The sequence below is a fragment of the Saccopteryx bilineata genome, chromosome 2, assembly GCF_036850765.1.
Source record: "Saccopteryx bilineata isolate mSacBil1 chromosome 2, mSacBil1_pri_phased_curated, whole genome shotgun sequence".
Classification (NCBI taxonomy): Eukaryota; Metazoa; Chordata; class Mammalia; order Chiroptera; family Emballonuridae; genus Saccopteryx; species Saccopteryx bilineata.
The window spans coordinates 374,953,496-374,978,549 of NC_089491.1; the positions used below are offsets into that span (position 1 = coordinate 374,953,496).

General features: G+C 40.6%; 1 protein-coding gene across 3 annotated transcripts in view; it reads left to right on the forward strand.

Moving 5' to 3' along the window:
- The window catches only part of IKZF3 (IKAROS family zinc finger 3), an 87,890-nt gene that overhangs the window by 53,757 nt on the left and 9,079 nt on the right, over positions 1-25,054 (forward strand). The window contains exons 4-7 of one of the 3 annotated variants that reach the window (XM_066263722.1): positions 6,032-6,292; positions 7,209-7,376; positions 10,960-11,076; positions 20,120-20,236. In XM_066263722.1, the coding sequence (XP_066119819.1) occupies positions 6,032-6,292; positions 7,209-7,376; positions 10,960-11,076; positions 20,120-20,236 (663 nt within the window). Of the gene's footprint in view, positions 1-6,031; positions 6,293-7,208; positions 7,377-10,959; positions 11,077-19,769; positions 20,007-20,119; positions 20,237-25,054 lie in introns of those variants that run through there. The other 2 variants (XM_066263725.1, XM_066263723.1) reach the window with 2 other exon arrangements.

A 25,054-nucleotide genomic window follows, 5' to 3' on the forward strand; every position in this document is an offset into this window, starting at 1 on the left:
TCACTAAAGAGTGTGGACCTTATTCTATAAGCAAAAGGAAATTATTGCAAGTTTCTGCACAAGGGTTTTAGTGCAACAAAACTGGTTAATCTGGCAATAGGATATAGCATAAATAGAGGTCACATACGCTGTGGGCCAGTTAGGAGGCTAATGCAGTGGTATATTCGTGTACTGTTTATTCTCTATGTACTTATGCAGAACATTGTGTCAAACTTTAGGGCAATGGTTCTCAAACTCCATTGTGCATAAAATTTGCCTAGAGAGAGCATGCATGTTTTTAATGAAAATTCCCAATTAGAAGATCTATGGTGAACCCCTCATCACCACCAAATTTCCAATTTAAAACTATACAACCTGCCTGAGGTGTACAGTGGATAGAGCATTGGCCTGGGATGCTGAGGACCCAGGTTTGAAACCCCAAGGTCACTGGCTTGAGTGTGGGCTCATCTGGCTTGGACGCGGGCTCACCAACTTGAGCACAGACTCACCAGCTTGAGCATGGCATCATAGACATGACCCCATGGTTGCTGGCTTGAGCCATAGGATTGCTGGCTTGAAGTCCAAGGTTGCTGGCTTGAGCCCCGGGTCTCTGGTTTGAGTAAGGGGTGGTTGGCTTAGCTGGAACCCCCTGGTCAAGGTACATGTGAGAAAACAACCAGTGAACAACTAAGGTTCTCCAACTCTTTCCCCTCCTGTTTGTCCCTGTCTATCTGTCTGTCTCTCTCTTGCTAAAACAGCAACAACAACTACAACACAACCTCACATATATAGGTTAAGCAGTGTTATTAGGGAATACTAAGTTAAAACAAAACAAAACAAAACAAAAAACCCTGTGTAGATTTTGACCTCAAGATAGTTTCCATGTCCATATGGGAGAGGAGGCACCCAGTTTATCAGTAACTCAGAGAGTGAAGGAATAAATTATTTTGCAGCTGGAAAAACCAGGGTGGGGAGGCCTCATGGGGAGGAAATAGCATATTAGTTTGGCCTTAAAAGATGTACAGGATTTATATTTGTGGCAATGTTGGGGGGAAGACCTTTTAGGCAGTGGAAAGAATAATGTCCAAAATACTTAGAAGTTTAGTTTGGTTAAAGATATCTGAGGCCTGACCAGGCGGTGGCGCAGTGAATGGAGCGTCGGACTGGGATGCAGAGGACCCAGGTTCAAGACCCCAAGGTCACCAGCTTGAGCAAGGGCTCATCTGGTTTGAGCAAAGCTCACCAGCTTGGACCCAAGGCCCTTGGCTCCAGCAAGGGGTTACTTGGTCTGCTGAAGGCCCGCGGTCAAGGTATCAATACATAGGAGAAAACAATCAATGAACAACTAGCAGGGTTTGGGAAACTTTTTGGCTGAGAGAGCCATGAACACCACATATTTTAAAATGTAATCCGTGAGAGCCATACAACGACCCGTGTACATTATGCATTATCCAATAAAAATTTGGTGTTGTCCTGGAGGACAGCTGTGATTGGCTCCAGCCACCCGCAGCCATGAACATGAGCGGTAGGAAATGAATGGATTGTAATACATGACAATGTTTTATATTTTTAACGTTATTATTATTTTTTATTAAAGATTTGTCTGCGAGCCAGATGCAGCCATCAAAAGAGCCACATCTGGCTCACAAGCCATAGGTTCCGACCCCTGAACTAAGGTGTCACAACGAAAAAAACTAATAATTGATGCTTCTCATCTCTCCATTCCTGTCTGTCTGTCCCTGTCTATCCCTCTCTCTGACTCTCTCTCTGTCTCTGTAAAAAATAAAAAATAAAAAGATATCTGAGTAAGAAAAATCAATATTACAAAGACAAGTTGGGGCCAGATATTGAAAGGCCCTTTAAAGTCTTTGTTTCTGAGTTTGGATTTTATTTTGTTGGCAATGTCGAATATTGAAGAATTTTGACAGGGCTGTGATATACCAGAGCTATGAGGAAGAACACTGTGGTGGTAATATATAAGAGCCAGAAAGGAGAGAGAAAGGGGATAGGGAGAACAGTGTGGAGGCCCCCACGATAGATCGTACGGAGGGTAGTCAGGCCGTGAGATATAAGATAATGGGTATGCACAATACTGGGGTGAAGAAGCAAGCTGGAGAGAGAGTACAAAAACAGGACCAACAGGTGATTAAATGTGGGGCACAAACAAGAGGAGGAAAAGATGACTGTAAAGATTCTAGCCTGAAGAAAAAAAAAAAGATTCTAGCCTGAGTAACGAAGACACCAAGGAGGCCTTTGGGAATAGAGGTCTGAAGAAGGGGGAGAGATTACACCTGGAGATCTATACTTGGAGATCATTTGTATAAAATGCTAGTTGAAGCCGTAAGAGTAGATGAAATTGTCATAGGGCAGAGGATGAAAAAGAAAGAAAAACATGAGTTAAGGACAGTATGTAGGAGGCAGAGGGAAGAAAAGGTGCTGCAAAGAAGCAATCAGAAAGGTAAGGAAAGAAGGTAGTTTCATTGAAGACGTAGTATAGGAGAAAAGGAATGGTAATGTATAGTGTTAAGCACTACAGAGAAGTTGGGGAGAATAGCACATGAAAGGCCACCGAATTTAGGAATCAGGAGATTGTTGATTTTCAGGGGAGCAGATTCAGTGACTCATACAGGCCAAAGCCAGATTACAGGGAATTTTACATCAGTGTTGAGGTAGTAGGGGCAATAAGCATAGATTACTTTTGTAGTAAGTCTATGTAGAAAGGAATGTTGAGAGAGGGTGAGTGTAGATATGATGAAATGAGAAACTGAACTAAATTGCAAAGAGAATGAAAAAATAGAAAAGAATAGAAAAAATAGAAAAGAGGAGTTGGCATCTAGAGAGCCTGAAGACATAGAGCCTAAAGGTCCTGGAGACTGACTTCCTGTGAAGATTGAAAGGGAAAGAATCCTCGTTTCAACACTTGGAGATGGGCCTGACCAGGCAGTGGCTCATGGATAGAGTGGCGGACTGGGACGTGAGGACCCAGATTCAAAACCTCGAGGTCGCTGGTTTGAGCACGCGCTCATCTAGCTTGAGCACAGGCTCACCAGCTTGAGTGCAGGGTCGCTGGCTTGAGCAAGGGGTCACTCGCGCTGTTGTAGCCCCCAGTCAAGGCACATATGAGAAAGCAGTCAGTGAACAACGAAGGTGCCGCAACAAAGATTTGATGCTTCTCATCTCTCTCCCTTCCTGTCTGTCTCTCCCTGTCTGTCCCTCTTTCTCTGATTCTCTCTCTGTCTCTGTCAAAAAAAAAAAAAAAAAAAAAAAAAAAAGCCTTGGAGACAGGAAGAAGGAAATTGCCATTTGTGAATATAAAGAAGTCATATATAAGAAGCAGGTTTGGGTTCAAAGGTGACAAGTTTGATTTTAGACATCTTTACTAAAAATTTTAAGATATTAAATAGAATGCCCCTTTTTTTCTCTGTTCCAATAAATCTACCTCCCAAGGGATAGAATGAATCTCTTCCCTAGAGCAGACTGAAGTCTTTCCTGGTAGTTTTGGTGAACTATATTTGGAGGCTGGGTGCTAAACCTAGTAATCTCTCAGGAACCCCATTTGTATCTTGGATACTAATGTATTCTAATATTTAACTGTTTACCATCATATGATAAACCATAGCGCATCACTCATCCCCTCTAACCACACAGAGAAGACATCCAGATCTGTGATCTAAAACTGGTAAGACCTAAAGGCAAACTAACACCTACACCAGGAACACTTTTTGTCCAGTGAGTCCAAGAAACTTCCTAATGCTCCTCAATGTGAACCTTGTGTTTTCCCTTTGGGCCCTTGGTCTCCAATACTGTCTTCCCTGTTCTACAGCTAAGTCCTAGAGAACAAGCACCTAGATTTTATCTGGAGCCAAGCTGGTGTAGTAGTGGGATCTAAGTCACGTTCATTAACGCCAAAATCCTGAGGGAAGGAGCAGCTAATGTTCTATGCTTTCAGAAAGACCCAACACACTGATCTTACTCGTTTTTAATTGTCACTGACCCCAGAATGACCTGAGTCTGTTCACATTAACATTTTGTAACCAAAATTAAAAGGATTCTTCTCTGCTGGCCCTTCTCTATCTGCTGTTTTTGGTTTTCAGTAGCTCAAGTTTTCCGTTGAGGTTCTTTTAAACGCCTACATGCAAACTGAAGAGCACTCAAGCTTTGGTGGGATATCACCCGCAGCTGGAGTGATGGAGGAAGGGAGGAGAGTACGTGCCTCAGGTGCATCCTTCTCTAAAAAGGCTTCAAAAAAAACCCTAAAAAACACTTAAGCAAACAAATTCCATCGGAAAGCAGGCAAGACCTGTCCAGAGAGAGAAAAGGATGAACCTCTTTCCATCTAGGAAGTGGCTATCAATTCATATATCACCGAGATGCAGAGAATCTGAAGCAAATCTGAAGCATGCTGGGCTCATCCTGCAGCCCAACATTTATTTCTTCTCGTCAGCGAGTGAGAGAGGTTGTGAACCGTGAACCGTGGTGAGAAGCTGGGGAACAGTGCCGCAGCAATGGCTCCTCTGTCGGGGGTTAGGTCCTGTCTTGCTCTATTAAGCAAACACAGTTAATATAGATGAAAGGTAACCTTGATAGAAGTGAAAATTGAAACTTGGTTGAAGGTAGAAAGCCAGGCACAGCTGCAGTTGTACTTCCTCCTATGTGGCGACAGGAGCGTCACTCGCTGGTGTTTTTGAAGGGATGTCGTTTTTTTTTTAAAATATCTTTTCTTCAGGGTGTTTTGGTTTTTAACATCTCTACACCATTGATGGGAGGATAATAAGCCACTTACTTATAAGTCACACTTAGACTTTATGTGTCTAGTGTGTGAGGCCAAATCCAACTTCAGCATTCTAACCCTATCTGTTATTAGCTGGCTGTGTAACCTTAAACAATTCAGCAAAAACATCCCTATTCCCAGATTTCCTTATCTGAAAAACAAGAGGTTTGGATTAGATGTTCTCTAAATTCCCTTCCAGCCCTAAAATTCCATTGCTTTGCTTTATGATTCCTCGTGGAGAAGAAGAACTTTTAATTTCTAAGAATGAAAGTTTGGAAAAGTAAGCATTTATGTAGCATGTTTTATATATGAAAAAATCCCTTACAAATGTTTATCATCATCACATCAGGCAAATATTTAGGTTTGGTTAGTGTCAGTACATATATTTGCCTTCTTCGTTTCTGAAGTTCTTCAGTTGAAGAGTGTTGCGACTCTCTTTAAGACAGCACCTGGTCAGCCATCCCACTCACTGGGACCGGACCCTCCGCCCTATCTGGTCCTGCAATTCTGGGATCTTGAATCTCTCTAACTTGGGTACAGGTGCTTTTCCCCTTGCTTAGCTTGAGCTCCATTTACCTGCGCCATGGACAGTGACTCCTTACAAGATTATGTTAGAGGATTACTTCTCCTTTTATCTTTCTCAACAGTATTTCACTAGTTCAGCCAGCTTCCTCTGCTTTCAATGCTGTGTCTCTTTATCAGTTCCAAGAGAGATAGTAAGACTCATTTTAGCAGTTCATCTACATGGAAGGGGAAGCGACAAAGCATGGCTTAAAATCAGAAAAACCATAGTAACTATTCCACTCTCAATGTTAGTGGCTTAAATTGGATGCATTGGAAGAATTAAAATAGTATTTTCTTCTTGAAACCAAAGAGCATAACACCTTGCCTTTTAATTGAAGCCACCAAAAAAAGGTACTTGATCTGAAAACCTTCCTTCTCCCCCCAGTACTGAAGAAGAGTTGCTTAAAATGTTTTTTTCATAGTTGTTCTGAGAAGTCATAGCTAAAATCTATTATCTCTGATTTTCTGGATGGCCTAAATTGCTCTCTTTGTCTCTAAGCAGGTGTGCGTGTGTGCATGTGTGCATGTGTGTTTCCCCCTGATTATGGCTCTGGATTCCAGTGATGAGTGATCATCTTAATGGTGTCTTCTTGTTTTGTATATGTACAATGTTGTGTTAACCTTGTTTGGTATTGAACCGTCAATTGTGGATCTGTTCTTTGCACTGCTCTAATAGATCAGTACAATCATTCATTTCTTGCATTTTCCTTCCTGTAGATGAATCAATGAAAGTGAAAGATGAATACAGTGAAAGAGATGAGAATGTTTTGAAGCCAGAGTCCATGGAAAATGCAGAAGAGCCTGAAATTCCATACAGCTATTCAAGAGATTATAATGAATATGAAAATATTAAGTTGGAGAGACATGTTGTCTCATATGATAGTAGCAGGCCGACCAGCGGCAAGATGAACTGCGATGTGTGTGGATTATCCTGCATTAGCTTCAATGTCTTAATGGTTCATAAGCGAAGCCATACTGGTAAATAGTCTGCTTCATCTATTCTTCTGAACACTGTCCTCATGCAGCTCTGGGAGAAATGAATGGTGGAATGTGGGACAACTTTTGATTACTTTCATTGATTTTTGCTATCATTCTGATGTATCTCTCCTTCTCTGCATTTCCATTTACCCAGTAGTTTTTATTCCTGCTTCACTGTGCATTTGGCAAACAATGCAAATGCTATGTATTTTTTTAAAAAATGGAGTGTTGAGAGTAGTGTTCTAAGTTAGCCAGATGTTTTTCTTCTTCAGTTAATAAGAGTTAAAGTGTATGATATGCTTCTTAAGCATCTTTCTTATATTTTTGTATAAATTTTATAAAAAGCAGATCTCATTATATTGGGTTCAATTTTGGTAGATGAAAGGATATTGTTTTTATTACCAGTTTTTAAAAATTTATCTTCAGACAATAAACAATCTATAGCAATGCATGCAAATATAACAGTCCCACTGAGCCCAATAGATTCCATCTGTTATGGATACTTTTAAAAGAAGCATTTCTGGCCTTCAATAGCTTATTAGGACTGAAGTCTCTGGCTCTTTTTTCAGATTGAAATTATTTTTAAAAGGAATGCTAAGTAATGTAAAATTTTATATCTAGAAAGCTCTTCTTGAGCTGCTCTTGTGTTTTTTTCCTTTGGTTTATCCTCCCCCCACCCCCGCCCCCGATTTAAGACAAGATGATAGCTAAACTAGCCTTGCAAAGTGAGTGCTTTTTCTCTTCTAGAGGGAAGTTTCCAGAAGGAAGTCTATGTTTGCCTTGAAATACCGCTCCCAACTGATCCCAATAAGAACAGAACTGTCTAAAAGATGAGCTATTGCCATAAACATCTAATCTGTGCATAGGCTTCACCACTTCCCAGTGATTAGAAATCTCCTTTTTGTCCTTTTTAAAGGTGAACGCCCATTCCAGTGTAATCAGTGTGGAGCATCTTTTACTCAGAAAGGTAACCTCCTCCGCCACATTAAACTGCACACAGGGGAAAAACCTTTTAAGTGTCACCTCTGCAACTACGCATGCCAAAGAAGAGATGCACTCACGGGTCATCTCAGAACACATTCTGGTAAGTGAGAGCGCTGAGCATTCCAGAGCTAGAGGTGTGTGTTCTTCAGTGCCCAACGCAGAAACTAGAAAGAGTTAAGTATGGAGGTTCTCATCTGTCATTCCTGTTCTGAAGGGTTACAACAGCAGAGACCTCTAGGGCTAATTACGCCTCCATTAAGGCATTAATTGCTCTCCGTCTGGCTCAGTGGGGTGATCATCTCCTCACCATCCTTGCTCCCCTAGAGAACAACACAGACAGGAAGAGCCTGCCCTAGAAAAATGCCTTTTTAATATTTGCCGGAAAATTATAGCCATCAGTATTTTCTTATGGTAAACCGCATTAAAAGATTATTTTCCTTAAAACATGCACACACACACACACACACCTTTCATTCAAAAGTCTGGACAAGCTAATGTTATATAGCTTGTTAATGATGTAAAACTGTAAACTGGGTATAAATATATCTTTGGTAGGTGGTTACTTTGGCTATTCTGAGCTAAGTTTGGTACTTTCTTTTTTTTGGCCATATTGAAATATAATTGACATAATATACTGCTCACAAAAATTAGGGGATATTTCAAAAATAAATATGAAGCATAAAATATCCCCTAGTTTTTGTGAGCAGTATATATCATCATATTAATTTTAGGTGTACATGGACTAAATTTCTTAAACCCAGCCTTCTTCTTGATAGGCCTATTTATTTTTAATCTCTAAAAGAGGATCAGCAATTGGAATGCATAAAACACAATGTTCTGCCTTGATGTTTTTCACTTCTTATTTTAACCAAGCAAGATAATACATTTGTTTTCAACATTTAGAAGTTTCCTCCTAGAAAAATAAAACTGACTTATTTTTCAAATTTGGGACTTCATGTTCTTGATGTTATCTGACAAAATTTTAATTGAAGGCGAAAAAAAAGTTCTGTTTTTATGTCAATCCACATACTGCTTTGACTGAAACACAGCCCCAGATTCTCAACTGGTCACAATTTAGAGACTAAGGATTAATCAAGTCAGCCCCCCAAAAATTCGCCGTGAGACACTGTAAGTGGCAAAAGAAAGGTTTTGTTTACAGCTCAGTATTCAAACTCATGAGTTAAGGCTGAGCCTGGTCCAAAAATTAGACTCATTCTCTTCTGTTGCTTTTTTCAAGACACCGCTTTACGCAGAAACTTAACATTTTTATGCCTATCAAACCTACATTTATTTTAATTTGAGATTCCATAAGGACCTTTTGGTGCTTTGAGTCCCATAGGCTCTGTTTTAAAACAGAGTAAGAGGATTGGAAAATAAAAATCTCAGTTTCTAAAACTCTCTGTATAGGGTATATTTTGTCAATGAACCAGAAAGGCCAGCCCTGCACACTGAGTAGAAGTTATTACTTACATTTTTTTTTTTTTTTTTTTGCATTTTTCTGAAGCTGGAAACAGGGAGAGACAGTCAGACAGACTCCCGCATGCGCCCGACCGGGATCCACCCGGCACGCCCACCAGGGGGCGATGCTCTGCCCATCCTGGGCGTCGCCATGTTGCGACCCTCCTGGGTGTCGCCATGTTGCGACCAGAGCCACTCTAGCACCTGGGGCAGAGGCCACAGAGCCATCCCCAGCGCTCGGGCCATCTTTGCTCCAATGGAGCCTTGGCTGCGGGAGGGGAAGAGAGAGACAGAGAGGAAGGCGCGGCGGAGGGGTGGAGAAGCAAATGGGCGCTTCTCCTATGTGCCCTGGCCGGGAATCGAACCCGGGTCCTCCGCACGCTAGGCCGACGCTACTTACATATTTTAAGCAATAAAGCATTTGGAAGAGTTGGGATGATAAAGGGCATGAATTGTATAAATGAACTTTTGAGGAAACTTTTGTTTTATCTTAGAAATGAAGATGAAGTCACTTTTGCAATTTATTCTTATTCCTATTATTCAGAAATATCCTCAGTTCAGCCCTGGCTCAGTGGATAAAGTATCCACCGGTGTGCCAGAAGTCACCTGGTCAAGGCACATACAAAAAGTAATCAATGAGCACACAACTAGATGGAACTACTAAGTGAAACAGCGAGTTGATGCTTCTCTCTCTCCCTCCCTCTGTGTGTCTCTCTCTGTCTCAAATCAGTGGAACATTTTTAAACATATATATATAGCCTTAGTTCATTACTCAGCTTTTATCGATTTAGCCCACACTTCACTACAGCCACTTGACAAGGATAACCTGAATTTATCCAAATATATCAGTATTCTAAAAAGACCAGCAGTTTCTAGCTGACTGGTTAACTCCCCAAAGTACAGCATTTTTCATTTACAACAAGATGGATGTCACAAAATAAGTGATCTCTTCCTATTTCATTCTTAAACCACACTAACCTCCTTGAAGAATAGAAAGACCCAGAGGCAGATTTAACCGTAGGTGCACTGGGCACTCACTCTGGACCCCAACTTCTGAAGGGCCCCACAAAACCCAACTTTACACTTTTTTCTAATGACACCAAGTTTGGTTTCATATGTGCAATTTTAACATTAATAGTACATATTTTTTATTTATTTAGAAATATGGTTAACGTGTATTTTTATTTTTCCTGTCTCTTTTTTTAAGGGGCCCAATATTTTCTTCTGCGCCTGGGGCCTCAACCGACCTTAATCCACCTCTGGAAAGGCCTCATTGTTCCCTAAAGAAGTAAAGTTGGATCTGGAGCCAAACCATTATGTTCAGTGTTAATCATTAAACCCAAGTCCTTTCATTTGTGAATGGAGGCTGTCCTTTAGAGCAGTGGTCCCCATCCCCCGGGCTGCGGACCGGTACCAGTCCATGGGCCATTTGGTACTGGTCCACAGAGAAAGAATAAATAACTTACATTATTTCTGTTTTATTTATATTTAAATCTGAGCAATGTTTTATTTTTAAAAAATGACCAGATTCTCTCTGTTACATCCGTCTAAGACTCACTCTTGACGCTTGTCTTGGTCACGTGATACATTTATCCATCCCACCCTAAAGACCGTCCGTGAAAATATTTTCTGACATTAAACCGGTCTGTGGCCCCAAAAAGGTTGGGGACCACTGCTTTAGAGGAATATGCTAACAAAATAGTCCATCATAGACCATAACCTTACTTCGTTTTACTAAATTTAAAAGTAATGCATAGATTGGAACAACAAACTGATATCTCTCTAGCTCTCTCTTACTCGCTCTTGCTCTCTCTTCTCTCAAATCAATAAATAAAATTTTTTTAAAGTAATACAGCCTGGCCTGTGGTGGTGCAGTGGACAAAACATTGACCTGGAATGCTGAGGTCACTGGTTCGAAACCCCAGCTTGCTGGGTCAAGGCGCATGTGAGAAGCAACTACTTCCAGTTGATGCTTCCCGCTCCTCCTCCTACACCTTCTCTCTCTCTCTCTCTCTCTCTCTCTCTCTCTCCTCTCTCTCTCCTCTCTCTAAAACCAATAAACAAACTCTTTAAAAAAGAGGAAAAAAGTAATACAGATGCAGAAATATCCAAATTCTCTGGCTGCAATCAGCAGTCTCGCTCCTAGTGGGCAGTTTTCACAGAGCTCCCACACCCTGTCCTGGAACCGTGAGGGTCACTGAGTGCCCCCTGTGCTCTCTTTATAGTTGAGAAACCCTATAAATGTGAGTTTTGCGGGCGGAGTTACAAGCAGAGAAGTTCCCTGGAGGAGCACAAGGAGCGCTGCCGCACATTCCTTCAGAGCACTGACCTGGGCGAGAGCGGTGAGTTCCCACGGCTCATTCTGCACACGCACAGTGGGCATCTACTGTTCTGGGCGGAGGGATACAATAGTAAACAAAAAGTCCCAAACTCCTGCCGTCGGGAGTTTATGTGTTCATGGAGAAAGACCATAAACAAAGTCAATATGTAACTTATACACTATATCAGAAGGAAGTAAGTAGTATCAAGAAATACGATGAGTGGGGGGAAGATGAAGAGGGTAAAGAGACAGAAGGAGAGTAGGTTTTGGATGGTAAGTGCACAATAGAGTATGCGGATGTCACGTTATACAACTGTACACCTGAAAATTATAGAATGTTGTTAACCAGAGTTACTCCAATAGTAACATCAAGGCTGATAGTAAGTCAGGGAAGGCTTCAACTAGGTGGTATTTTAATAGACTTATAGGGATGTGGAGAAAGCCCTGCAGATAATTAGGAATCAGCAAGTGCTAAGGCCCTAGGGCTTGAGTTTGAAGAAGTAGAAATAGTCCTGTGTGGCTGGAGTGAATAATAGGACATGAGGCCAGAGAGGAAATGGGCAACCAGATCTTACCAGGCCTGGTAGGCCATTGTGAAAACTTCGGATTTTATTTCAGGTGAAATTGAAGATCTTCAGAGGCTTTTGAACAGAGGTAACATGATTGGGCTTCTCCTTTGGAAAGAGTCACTCTACTTGCTATTGAGAATAGATTGTATTTGGCAAGATTAGAAATGGAAGGTTCTGGTTTTAGGAGGCCATTACAACCATTCAAGCAAGAGAAAATTGTGTCTAGGTTGTGGTAAGAGGGGTGAGAAGTGCTCTAATTCTGTGCATATTTAAAAGTAACATCAACAGGATTTCCTAACAGATTGATGTGGGATGTGATGAAGAATGTAGCTACCATGAACTGAAATAGCAAAGACTGAGGGCAGAGCAGCTTGAGAGGTGGCCAGGGCAGAGTCGATTAAAACTGCAAGAACTTTTCTTTGCACAGGGACCAAAAAATCATGTATTTGTCTAGTCATATGGTTCACTGTGGTGCTTATGTTTGGCCTTGGGAATTTCTTATTTTCTTCAATGTTTTGAATTATATGCCTAGTGGTGATTGGTTGAAACACTAGATTCTTTCCATATGTTAACTGTGGTTTTATTTCCTTTTTCACTCTTCAGTAGAAACAGCTTGAAACTCTTTTGTGTCACATCTCCGCAGCTGCCCCATGTCCCATCCCATTGACCAACAGCATGGTTCTGCAGTTTGGGTTGTCACACATTTTTATCTGGTCACTTGAACCACTTGTTAGGTACAAATCCCCGTGAGAGTTGCTGTTTGACAACAGTAGTTGCAGTTGAGTAGTTTGAACATTTTAAAGCAGAAGGATTACAAAAATATGACAGAAATAGTGTGAAACTCAGGGAAGATGGAGTGGAAATCATGAGTAGTTTAACTGTACCCGTTTTGAGTGAGAGGAAACCTTTGTTGTAGATAAAGCCTGTTTTATGGCGTTAGGAGCTGGCCAACTGAATTCCGTTGGTTTACACTGCTTCTGCTTTTTATCCTGATGGCATCTTTGGTTTTATCAAGGAGTTGGATTTCCTCCTTATTTCTAAAAAGAAATGTTTACTCTCTTTGAAAGAAATCCATCCAAAATGTAAGTTTTGACATCTTAAGCAACATGCTTAAGTTTAGTCAGGCAATACCTGGGCATTGTTACTTGTAGTTCCATTTTGTGTGTGTGTGTGTGTGTGTGTGTGACAGAGACAGAGATAGAGATAGAGAGAGGGACAGACATACAGAAAGGGAGAGAGATGAGAAGCATCAATTCTTTGTTGCGGCTCCTTAGTCTCCTTAGTTGTTCATTGATTGCTTTCTCATATGTGTCTTGATGGGGGAGGGGGGGCTCTAGCAGAGTGAGTAACCCCTTGCTCAAACCAGCGACCTTCAAGCCAGCAACCATGTGGTCATGTCTATGATCCCATGCTCAAGCCACCAACCCCGCACTGAAGCTGGTTAGCCCATGCTCAAGCCGGCCACCTTGGGGTTTCGAACCTGGGTCCCCTGCATCCCAGTCCGATGCTCTATCCACTGCGCCATTGTCTGGCCAGGCTGTAGATCCATATTTCGGACAATAGACAAAGCTCTTACTGTGAGAATTCCCCAAGTTGTGAAAATCTATTATATTCCCAAATAGATCATTAATATTTAAAGCTGGGAAGATTAAAGAGCGCATCTAGTCCTACCTCAGCATTTTAGAGGTAAGGAAATTAAGACTCATCAAAAATTCAGTGACTGACTTAAAAATCACTAGAACTTTTATTGTTTTCATGATTAGCTATATGTTTTTATTTTCAAATTTTATGGAAGAGCGAATTCACATACCATAAAGTGCACCATTTAGTCGTTTTTAATGTATTCACAGTTATACAATCATCACCACTATATAATTCCATAACATTTTCATCACCCTCAGAAGAAACTCTGTCCCTATTAGCAGTCACCCCCACCTTCCCTCTCTCCAGCCCCAGGCAACCACTAATCTGCCTTCTGTCTCGATGGATCTGCCTGTTCTGAACATTTCACATGAATGCAATCATACACTATGTGGCCTTTGCTGTCCGGCTTCTCCCACTGAGCATAATGCTTTCAGGGTTCACCCATGTAGCAACCTGTGTCAGTCCTTCATTTCTTTTTATGAATGAATAATATTCTGGTCTATGGATTTACCATGTTTTATTTACCCATTTCTCAGTTAATGGACATTTGGGTTTTTTTTTAACTTTTTTTCACTTTGGGAAAATATGGCTATATTTTTAAAAGGTTATATATTATCTGGTTAGCAAAAGAAATGTAGTAGTACACATATTAATAGACACATACATATGCACATATGTGGGTCTTGGTTCTCCTGGAAGTAAAGGGAAATCAATATCCTACCCTCTATGAACAGTAAACTCAAAATGAGTGATTTTAAAGTAAAGTTTCCATCTTACTTCCCACCCTCATAACTTTTTTAGGAATTTCAAATTAAGAACATATCAAAAGAAATATGTAACTGCCTTTGGTGGTATAAAGTGACTCAGGAAATGCTGAAATACAGAGGGTGAATTAATTTGCATTTCATAGTGTGGTTTGATGGATGCGTGCAACATACTTTAAGTCTCAGCAAAAAAAAAAAATTAATAAAGGGTTAACTAAGTCAGCAAGTTTTGATTTAAAGAAAAACAACCATGTTGTAATGGTGGTTTCAGATTACAAAGTACAGTATATAAAGTCACAGCTTGATCAAGTATAATAACTACTGCTTGTCAGTCAATGTATTACTCTCTTTTATATTTCAAATGGTTCCTGTGATTTTTTTCTGAAATCCAAGGAATGTTTAATCCAACACAAGCCAATCCTTTGATTCTTGCCATTGCTCTCTATATGGTTTCTTTTTCCGTTTCTTTCTTAAAATTGGGAGTCCCAGTCTACACAAAGTGTCCCATTCTGAGCCTGAGGATTGCAGATCACCAGTGGTATGTCTTATCTCTTCATCCCTTGCTTTTAAAATGATGCCGCTCCATTGCTTCTGTGGATGCAACACCTATTCATCAAGTGCTTATTGTAAATTGAAGTACAGCCTAGTGTGAGAGCCAAGCCTATCAGGAAGCAGGTCGTTATGAAAGCAGAACAGACAAAAAAGTCTTGGAGTGGAGTTCCATGTTGGGTACCAGGACTTCTGGCCTTACTAATCATTTTTCTTTCATTCAGGTAGTATTTGTAGTATTCTCTCATGTGTCAGAGCTGTTGGTAAAGATAAGTGAAGGTTAAACCCCTACCCTTGAAGAACTCACAGTCCAGCAAGGAAATGGACACTTTATCTGTTAATATTTATATAATGCAAAGGTCAAATACAGGCATATGTAAGATTGCTACTTCAGTCCACGTTTCTTCACCAGACACCACGAATGACATCATCAAGAGGCTCCAATTTTGCTGTCTCGATGGAGTATCTATGAAAAGAAGAATGAATATGGAAGACCACAGATTTCATTTTCTCATTAGCTTGATCCTTATTCCAGAAAGGGATTAACAGCTGGTATAAAGATTCATTTAGCCTCATTTCACACAAGTTATGAACACTTGGAACAGGACATATTTTTGTATGACAAGTTCTAGCAATAAGAAGATTTTTAGAAGTAATTGAATAATTATATTTGTTTATGAATCTAAGAGTCAAAACCTTTTATCTTCATCTTCATTGTTGCAGCTGAGCTAATACAAGCATTAGTTTCAGACTACACTTATATTTTTGCCAAGTAGCAGACCAAAACCTTTGAAAAGTCTGTTTTTCCAACTGATTATTTTACTTAAAAATCGATACTATCTCAAAGGCAATATTCATTCTACTTGCTCAAAAATGCAACAATTGTATGTAACGCTTTGTTAGAGCCTGCCTCAGTCTTTGATAGCAATCTCTTGTTAGACAATTCTGATGGCACAATAACATCCCTTTGTTCTACCCTCCATTAGCTACTGACACTGTATAAGAGACAGGAAGCATGCCTCTTATTTGAGCTCCAATTTATACTTCAAAATCCAGTGAAGGATTCTGAACAAAAACAAAAATACAACAAATTACCGTATTTCCTCATGTATAAGACACTCCCATGTATAAGACGCATCTTATTTGGGGGGCCTGAAATTTGAAGGAAAAAAAATGTGTTACAGAAAGTTATTGAACTCAAGTTTTACTCATCATAAAATTCATACAACTAACTCCTCATCACTGTCAAAACTCCCATCCATTAGCTTGTCCTCATCTGTCCCATAGAAATGGCCTCATGAGAACATGAAAACGGACCAAACTCTTTCAGACTTGCACAGGGATTAAAGGGAATAATCTAGTCTGTAAGTAAGACTTCATATTCATTTTAACATTTATTTTTTCAACGTGTGTTTCAAATCATTTTGTTAATGAAAACTGGTATATCCATCATAGAGTAGGCAAGTGACATGAAGGGGAATTGATCCAGAATTTCAGTCCCACAACTTAGTCATGAACCAAGTGTGCAAACAGTGCCTTGCCACCATCCCATATTCCCCACACCCACCCCTTGCAACATTAAACTGCCAAACACCACCCAGGAACGGATTTCCTATTTCGTCATTTAAACCCATTTATCTTGTTCCCTTACTATCTTGCCAAACTGGTTTCCCTCCACTTACACTTCTGAGACATGATTCTGCAAGATAACAAGTCTAGACTGTTTGTATAAATAGACAGTTGGGTCTTAAAGTTGAAGGAGAGAACCAAAAGCTAATAGTCTTTTTTTTTTTCTTTTCATGTATTGCCTAAACTCTTTGTAATCCCCCAAAGACTGTCTAACTCCAAAGCTTTCTTCGTGTTCTAAGGGGCGCTCGCTCATTCAGTGGTGTTGCACCTCAGCTCTCCAAGAACTCCAAGTCAAAAGACGACCAGTTGGGAAAGGAAATGAGACCGTACCATATTCAATTGAAAGTTTAGCCTTTGCCTAACTTGCCAATTAGAAAACACAGTTAACTCAGTAAAGATGAACTGAATCTCTAGAGTGTGTCCGCATGTGCAAGGAGGACTGGACTTTTGGAGCTGACAATCTGAGTGAGGGTGTGGGTGGATGGAGCCCTCTTGTTTCGTTTTGGAGCATTTCTTTGGATCGAACTAGAATTGTGGACATGGGAGTCTCCACCCATGCCTCAAATTATCAGCCTATCCATAACCTCCAGAATTTCATGTTTTAAATGTGAGTCATTTGGCCACTGGTTTACAGGGTAACATTTATCTAGCAATAACTGTGAAGACAAGGTTGGTGAGTAGTAACCAGGGATAAACGGTGATGTTATCTCAGAGGGTTGCCATTTAGTGACATGCCCTAATTATATTATTTAGGTCAGTGTATCCCCACTTCAGCATCCTCCCAAATATAGAGGATATTGAGTATGCGTCTTTAGACAGCTGCTGTGTGTCCTCAGATAGTGACTTTGGTACAATGTAGACAGTGGCTGCTGAGAGAAAAGGGGGAAAACTGGACTGGCAGCGGAATGCTTGAGGGGAGTCCTGGGACTGACAGGATGTACCCCTGGGCAATGACAGGGCCATTAGAGGAGTGAATGACTGCAGAGACTAATAAGAATAGTGGTGAAATGAGGATAAAGTAAACAATTCCCAAAATATCATTTTTCATTCTCATTTTGCTATAAATCTTTTTTTATAATAAAGACAGGAAGGTGGAGGGAGACTTACCTGGATTTAATTCACTCAAAGTTGCTTAAACCAGAATGAATGTTTCCGGTCAAAGCACAAATGGAGCTGCCACTCTGATGCTTCTGAGAAGAACCTTCCTCCTAACAGCCTCTGGAACTTATTTCAAATCCCAGGCCTTTGTCTTTCATCTCTCTGCTATTGGTGAGCTGGGTAGTACCACATCTGGTGGTGGTTTGTGTGAAAGGAAATAATATATATAATAGTTTCCTGTTTGGTCATTCAAACTTATCCCTGTGCTGGACAGAATTTGATCCACTTCACTCAATAGCAGTGTCCTGTCACCGGGGTGCTAGTTATCTGGTTGGTCAGCCAACGTTGCAGGACTCCACCACTGGCCCCGAAGCTGCCCAAGCCTCTTATTCTGACCCGTACTGGGTTCGCTACACAAACAGTATTGTTAATAGGTTAAACTGAAGGGTAGGATTTATTTCTTTAAAGCATAGAATTATTTTTGATAAGAAACTCACAAAGTCTATAAAATATAGTCATTGTTGTCATCTTCTTAATTTTTGGAGCCCGATCTAATTTTATTTCTGATTTTTAAAAATCCTGAGTTTTATAAGTACTTTTGAAAAAGATTTTATTGCCTGACCTGTGGTGGCACAGTGGATAAAGCGTCAACCTGGAAATGCTGAGGTCGCCGGTTCAAAACCCTGGGCTTACCTGGTCAAGGCACATATGGGAGTTGATGCTTCCAGCTCCTCCTCACCTTCTCCCTCTCTGTCTCTCTCTCTCCCTTTCTCTCTCCTCTCTAAAATGAATAAAAAAATAAAGATTTTATTTAATGATTTTAGAGAGAGAGAGAGAGAAAGTAGGGAGAGGAGCAGGAAGCAGCAACTCCCATATGTGCCTTGACTGGGCAAGCCCAGGGTTTCAAACTGGGGACCTCAGCATTCCAGGTCGATGCTTTATCCACTGCGCCACCATAGGTCTGGCAACATAGTACTTTAAAAAACAAACAAACAAACCAAACATGCCAACAATAAAAGGAAAATATTTAATTCTTTGAATTCTCTTTTTCTAATTTGGCTTTGATTCTCTTGCCCTGACCATACTTGACAGTCTTGTCCTGAAGGTATTTTTCTGTCCTATTTACTGCAGAGGTGGACAGTGTTCTCTCTGGGCATGTCCATTGTCGTACTGAATGTCTAGGAGACCATGGAATTGGTGACTTTATTTCTATGTTAGAAATTCTTCACTCAGCAAACTCTTCAACTGCAAAGCAAGCACTGACAATTCCTAACTTTGTGTAGATCGTTGGGGGAACCTGTTCTGCAATCGTCAAGTGCTTTTCACTCTTGTCATTTAACTCATTTCCATTCCTGTTTCCTTAGAGACAGTAGAAATGTTATGGACCCTTCGTTTTAGTTAAGACTCCTGCAATGCTTATAGTAGAACAGAGAGAAATGTTTTGTAGTATCACAATATGTTTGCTTAAGGCAGAAGTGAGCAAACTATGACCCTCGGGCCAAATGGAGCCAGCAGCCTGGTTGTGTGCAAGGATTTTTACATTTTTAAAGGGTGGTGGGTTAGGTTAAAAAGAAAAAAAGAGAGAAAGACTATGGAACACAGACGTTATGTTTAAAATATTTACTATCTGGCCCTTTGCAAAAGAGTTTGCTGATCCCTAGTTTGGGTTAGCATCGTGTGTTAAAGTTTAAAACCTGATATTTAAAGCAGCTAGTATCTCTTTGAACTCTGAGCATGAACTGTTATTGGGGACTGCTTGCTGTACAAGGGTAAATGATACACTATTTATTCCCATTAACTATTAGTTGATTAGATATTCCTCTAGTGGTTCTCAGTTCTGGCTGTGTTTTAAAATCATCTGGAGAGTTTTAAAAATTCTGTTGCCTAGGCCCTACACCAGAGATCTTGATTTAATTGATCTGAACGAGGGACCTGGGCATGTTGTGTCTTCCATGTTCTTTAGGTGGTTCTGATGTTCAGGCGTATCTGAGAACCACAGGCTTACCCCACTGGAAGGTCTGTTTGTGGATTAACAATTAGACCACATTTTTTAAGGCAGTTTTTAACCCACATTTTTTATTAGAAATGTAATAAAGATCCATTATACAAATTGTTCTTTAATTTCAAGACAGAAATGTTGCTCCGAGAAATTTCAGTTGAGACCATTTTTAAATGTGAAGAGCATAGGAAATAAATAATGCAGAGCCCAGAGAAACAGAATTTTAAAACATAGGAACTGAAAGGAGTATGCAGGGGAAAGAAAAAAGAAAGAAAGAAAAAACCACTCAGAGCTTCAATACACAAATCACTGAGTAGATTTTTTTTTTTTTTCTGTCTGGGTAAGTATGTCTATTTTCAAAAGTGCTATTAACATAAACAGAGCAGTAAATCTGGGGCACCATACTTTTTTTTTTCAAAGTTGTTAAGAAGAATTGTATCAGTCTGCAGGTGTCACACGCAGTTACTCAGAATCAGAAAGAAGGCTGATCAGAGGTTAGAAGATCTCCATCTATCTTTTTGCAACCAACCACGTCCAGGCTGTTTATTTAATACTTCCTCTTGCTAATGAAGGTACAGTTTGGGGATGGGTTGGGCTTTCCCATCTCAGCATAAGGACTGCAAGATTTGAATGTGCCCTGGTGCTGGCTTCACTGACCACCGCAGGTCCCCCAGGCAAGACTCTGAGCAGTAATAAACCGGTAACAACAGAGTGTGCATCAGATCTCTGACACTTTTCTTCCAGTTTATGTTTTCTTCTCCCCCGTTTACCAACTTTTTTTTCTCCCTCTTCTTTTTACATTTCCCAAAACAGCAAGTGCGGAGGCAAGACACATCAAAGCAGAGATGGGAAGTGAAAGAGCTCTCGTTCTGGACAGATTAGCAAGCAATGTGGCAAAACGAAAAAGCTCAATGCCTCAGAAATTCATTGGTAAGAATACAACCCTTTTTCCTGCTGTTGTTAGCAGCTAGTTTGAATGAGATAACATGGGATGCTTACTACACAGGCCCTTCCTAGCTTAACCTCTGTTAAAATAAGGTAACTGGTTTTCCAATATACATGTTTATTCTTCCTGATTCATTTTTGATAACTAGAGCAAATAGAATATTTTAACTAAAGAATTTCATGACTGAAAGTGGGAGTATTTGGTATCCAATTTCCTAAATGGAGTTGGTGTTAAAAATGCTGTTTCTTCCTCTTTATTCTGAATGACATATGTTGCATGAGTTTATGCAATTGACACCAGTAAGATGTTTGAGATAACATTTTTGTAATCTTTTGTAATTATATTTTACAAGTTAGTTCCGTTATCATGTTCAAACCTTTCTCATGCTCTGAAATGTATTGCCATATTTTCTTGAATTTCATTCAGAATTGGCTTTCAGAGAAAGTGGTTGGAAAAACATAAATTTAAATCATAAGACTTGACTTAATCATTTATCCTACAAGAGTTCATTTTAATGCCATTGGTTTTCACTTTGTCAAAAAATACAACAGAAGGGGATGGCTAAGAAATAATTCTGTCCATTAAAGTATTAGTACTGCCGAGGGGCAGAGATATTTTGCTGAACTCTCCCAGATGCTCACATAAATGTGACGATGATATTTAAAATAGATTTGTATTTGTGAACTAGGCAGCTAAATGGAATGTATCAGCTTTGCTATAAACTGAAAGTCAGTGCTATTGAACGAAAATAGTTATCATGAAAATAGACCTCCCGCAACACCAGAGATACTTTAGAAACCCGTCAGTCTGTTCTCCCAGAGCTCCTTGTTGCTGTTGGTTTCTTATTTCGGTCGTTTGTGTTTAATTCTTTCCAATAGCTGTTTCAGATATTAAATGCCTAGCTGGTTTTTACATCTGGTTAAATTTTATTCTGGTGGAGATCATCTTTTTTTTTACAGGTTGACATTTTATGTGAATTATAGAGCTATATTGAGAGAACTCATATATTTCCAAATTATTAGCTTGGTATTTATGCTAATTTATTTTGATTAGCTGCAAAGTGTTTGCACCCTTTCGGTCACTTTAAGAATACATTGTGCCAGACTAAAGTTGCTGCGTTTTGGTTCAGAGAGGACCCCCCCCCTCCCTCCTTATCATCTTTCCTTTCCTTGGTGAGAAATGTCAGGGGGCATGCAGTGACTTATATGCAGTTAGGTGCAGTGGGCCAATTGTGATTCCAGGACATTATCTTAAGACATTGCTCATCTCTCTTCTGAGCTTTGCTGATGTGAAGAGGTTCTGACTGGAGTACAGAAGGAAGCTGGGATTGTTATTCTGTGCCATGAGTGTCATTTAATTTGGGGAAAGTTTTGACTCCAGAAATGGCTGCAGCTGATATGGAGAGGGACGTGGGGAGAAATGGGCAAGAAAAAAATGTAAAGTGACTTAATTTCAATCCAGTTATGGTCAATGTATTTTGGTCTAAGAGAACTAAACTATGAGAGAAGCTGCCTAGTTCTTATAGCTGCCCCACACCTATTGTTGAGCTAATGCCCTACCTACTTAATATAATAAAAGATGCTTTGGTATTTTCATGGGTTTAAAAACACACGTTTCATATGTCCAAGTCCATACCATTTTGCTCATCGCATCAGAGATTTATGTTCCATTTGTCTGTTACCATTGTGACAAGAGGATTTTCATGCCTCTGTTTCCAGACTCATGAAAGATGCTGATCTTGTCGGTTGATTTCTCTCATCTTCTGAGCCATCACATTCTCACTGTGTGGAGTCAGGAAACCCAGTCGCGTTAGCTCTCGATTTGAGCTGAGGTAGTGACTTCAGGGCTTCAGGGCCCTGCATAACTGGGGGAAATTTGGGGGGGGGGTAAATTGTGGTATAGTGCAGCAAGAAGGACCCTGGATTAGAAGCCAAAAGACACAGGTTCCAATTCTAGCTCAGTCATTTCTTAACCATGTCTGTGTTTAGACAAATCACGTAACCTTTCTGGGCCTCTGTTTACTCATCTGTGAAGTGAGGAGACTGAATAGGTAATGAGGTGATCAGGAAGGTCTCTCCCAGCTCGAACATTCTACAAGCCTGTGAGGTGAGACAGAGGAAAGGCAGCAAGTATGAACACCCTTTGTGTTAACCAAGCCCACACGTGTAACTTCAGATAACTCTTTTCTCAAGGTTGTACAGAAAGGGTGTTTATGCTAGGAACTATATCATATATTTTAGGCTTTTTGTTTTGTTTTGTTTTGATTTTTTGTTTGGTTTTTTGGGTTTTTTTTGTATTTTTCTGAAGCTGGAAACGGGGAGAGACAGTCAGACAGACTCCCGCATGCGCCTGACCGGGATCCACCCGGAACGCCCACCAGGGGGTGACGCTCTGCCCCTCCGGGGCGTGGCTCTGTTGCGACCAGAGCCACTCTAGCGCCTGGGGCAGAGGCCAAAGAGCCATCCCCAGCGCCCGGGCCATCTTTGCTCCAATGGAGCCTCGCTGCGGAAGGGGAAGAGAGAGACAGAGAGGAAGGAGAGGGGGAGGGGTGGAGAAGCAGATGGGCGCTTCTCCTGTGTGCCCTGGCCAGGAATCGAACCCAGGACTTCTGCACACCAGGCCGACGCTCTACCACTGAGCCAACTGGCCAGGGACTTTTTTTTTTTTTTTTTTTAGAAAGATGAATCTGAGATTCTATAAAAAAACAGTTGTGTTAGCTCAACAATCATGTATTTGACTTAGGATATCATATTTGTTCATTTGCTCTTTTATCTCTTCGTTCATCATGAAATGCTTATAGAGAACCTTGCCACGCACATAATACCCCTGTTCCTGAACACTGCCCTGATCTTCTCTCATTAGCTTATATCCTGAACCTTTGTTTTAGAGATTTAAAAAAAAAAATAAAGCTCTTGAGTCATTTAACTGAATCAATCTTTTTGATAGAAAATAGCAATATCAAGAAAATAGTAATATCAAAGAAGGAACATTATGACAGTGTGATAAAAAGTGGTGTAAAACATATGGGTTGGCGGTTCCCTTCTCCCCTCTTCTCTTCTCTCTCCGATATTTCCTTTCCAAGGCACCATTTTCTGAAAAGATCAACTGCCAGTGAAATGGCAATGGGTAAAGTGTGAAGGAGGAATGAGTCACCCCCTTTAATACTTGCTGACAGTGGTACAGCACTCAGACCAACCTTGGCTTCCCTGACCTCTTGAACTGTGAGGGTAGAGGTGAAATTAAACCATCAGGTCAGCCCAACACTTTCCCAGCAGGCTAGAGATACTGTATTTTTTGCTACATAAGACACACTCCCCCCCCCCAAAAAAAAAGTGGAGGGGGAAATGCCCATGCATCTTATGGAGCGAAAAATTTGGTATTTTATTAAATATTGTAACACACTATTTGGTTCAGAATATTTTTTTTTCTTATTTTCCTCCTTAAAACCCTAAGTGTGTCTTATGGTCAGGTGCGTCTTGTGGAGTGGAAAATAGGGTAATTAATAGTAGGTAACATTTCTCATCCATTAGAATTGAACTGAGGAAGAGGGACCAACTGGATTACATCCAAATGTATTTAGAAACACACACACACAGCCGTGGCCGGTTGGCTCAGTGGTAGAGCATTGGCCTGGCATATGGAAGTCCTGGGTTTGATTCCCGGCCAGGGCACACAGGAGAAGCACCCATCTGCTTCTCCACCCCTCCCCCTCTCCTTTCTCTCATATCTCTCTCTTCTCCTCCCATAGCCAAGGCTCCATTGGAGCAAAGTTGGCCTGAGTGCTGAGGACCACTCTATGGCCTCTGCCTCAGGCGCTAGAATGGCTCTGGTTGCAATGGAGCAACACCCCAGATGGGCTGAGCCTCACCCCCTGGTTGGCATGCAGGGTGGATCCCAGTCAGGCGCATGCGGGAGTCTGTCTGTCTGCCTGCCTGCCTACCCCCCACCCCCGCTTCTCACTTTGGAAAAATACAAAGAAGAAGAAGAAGAAAAAGAAGAAGCACACACATGCCTCTATTGAAGAGTAAGAGTATAATTAAATTGCCCAAGTAGGAGAAAAATACATTTTTTCCCTAATTCTCCAAGAAATTCTGTATCACTTTCTCTAAAAATGAACTGACACATATTCATTAGAAATCAGCATCTTTCCATCATTCTTCCTACTTGTTCTTTTCCAAGGACAAGAAGACCTTACTTTTAGTGTCCAACCCTTTTAGGGCCTGTCCTTTTCCCTCTCATCTTCCTGTTTTAAACTCGTTGGACTACTAACTAGGCCATCTTCAAGTACTTGGCTCAAAATAGAGGCCAGATTTCTCTCCTAGGGGGAGGAGGAAAATGACTACATTTCTGCATATTGCTTTTTCTGATTTTTCATTCTTTTCCAAAAACAGATGTGTTATTCAGACCCAAGTGGTTACCATAGCATCTCCTTTTTTTTTTTTAAATTTTATGTATTACTTTATTAAAGGAAGTTTTCATGTCTAAACGGACATGAAAAAAAGATCTCACTCACCTGCGGTAAACATGAGTAGTGAGGTTTTGACACTTCAACAAACACCATCGATTCTCCCTGTGAAGTAACTAAAGAGCAATTGTTCGCTTTGGTTAACAGAGAGACAGGAAGCAGTTTTAATACCTGTTTCTAAGAGCACAGAGTGCCTTCTCCTAGCCCTTCCCAAGAGGCTGAAATCCATAATCCTCTATGCATCACAGAGTCACCGCTTTTCAGAGCTGGACGGGATATTAGGAAACCATCCGGTGAGGTTCTTCTACTGTTGGAGGGAAAGGAGATCAGAGAGATG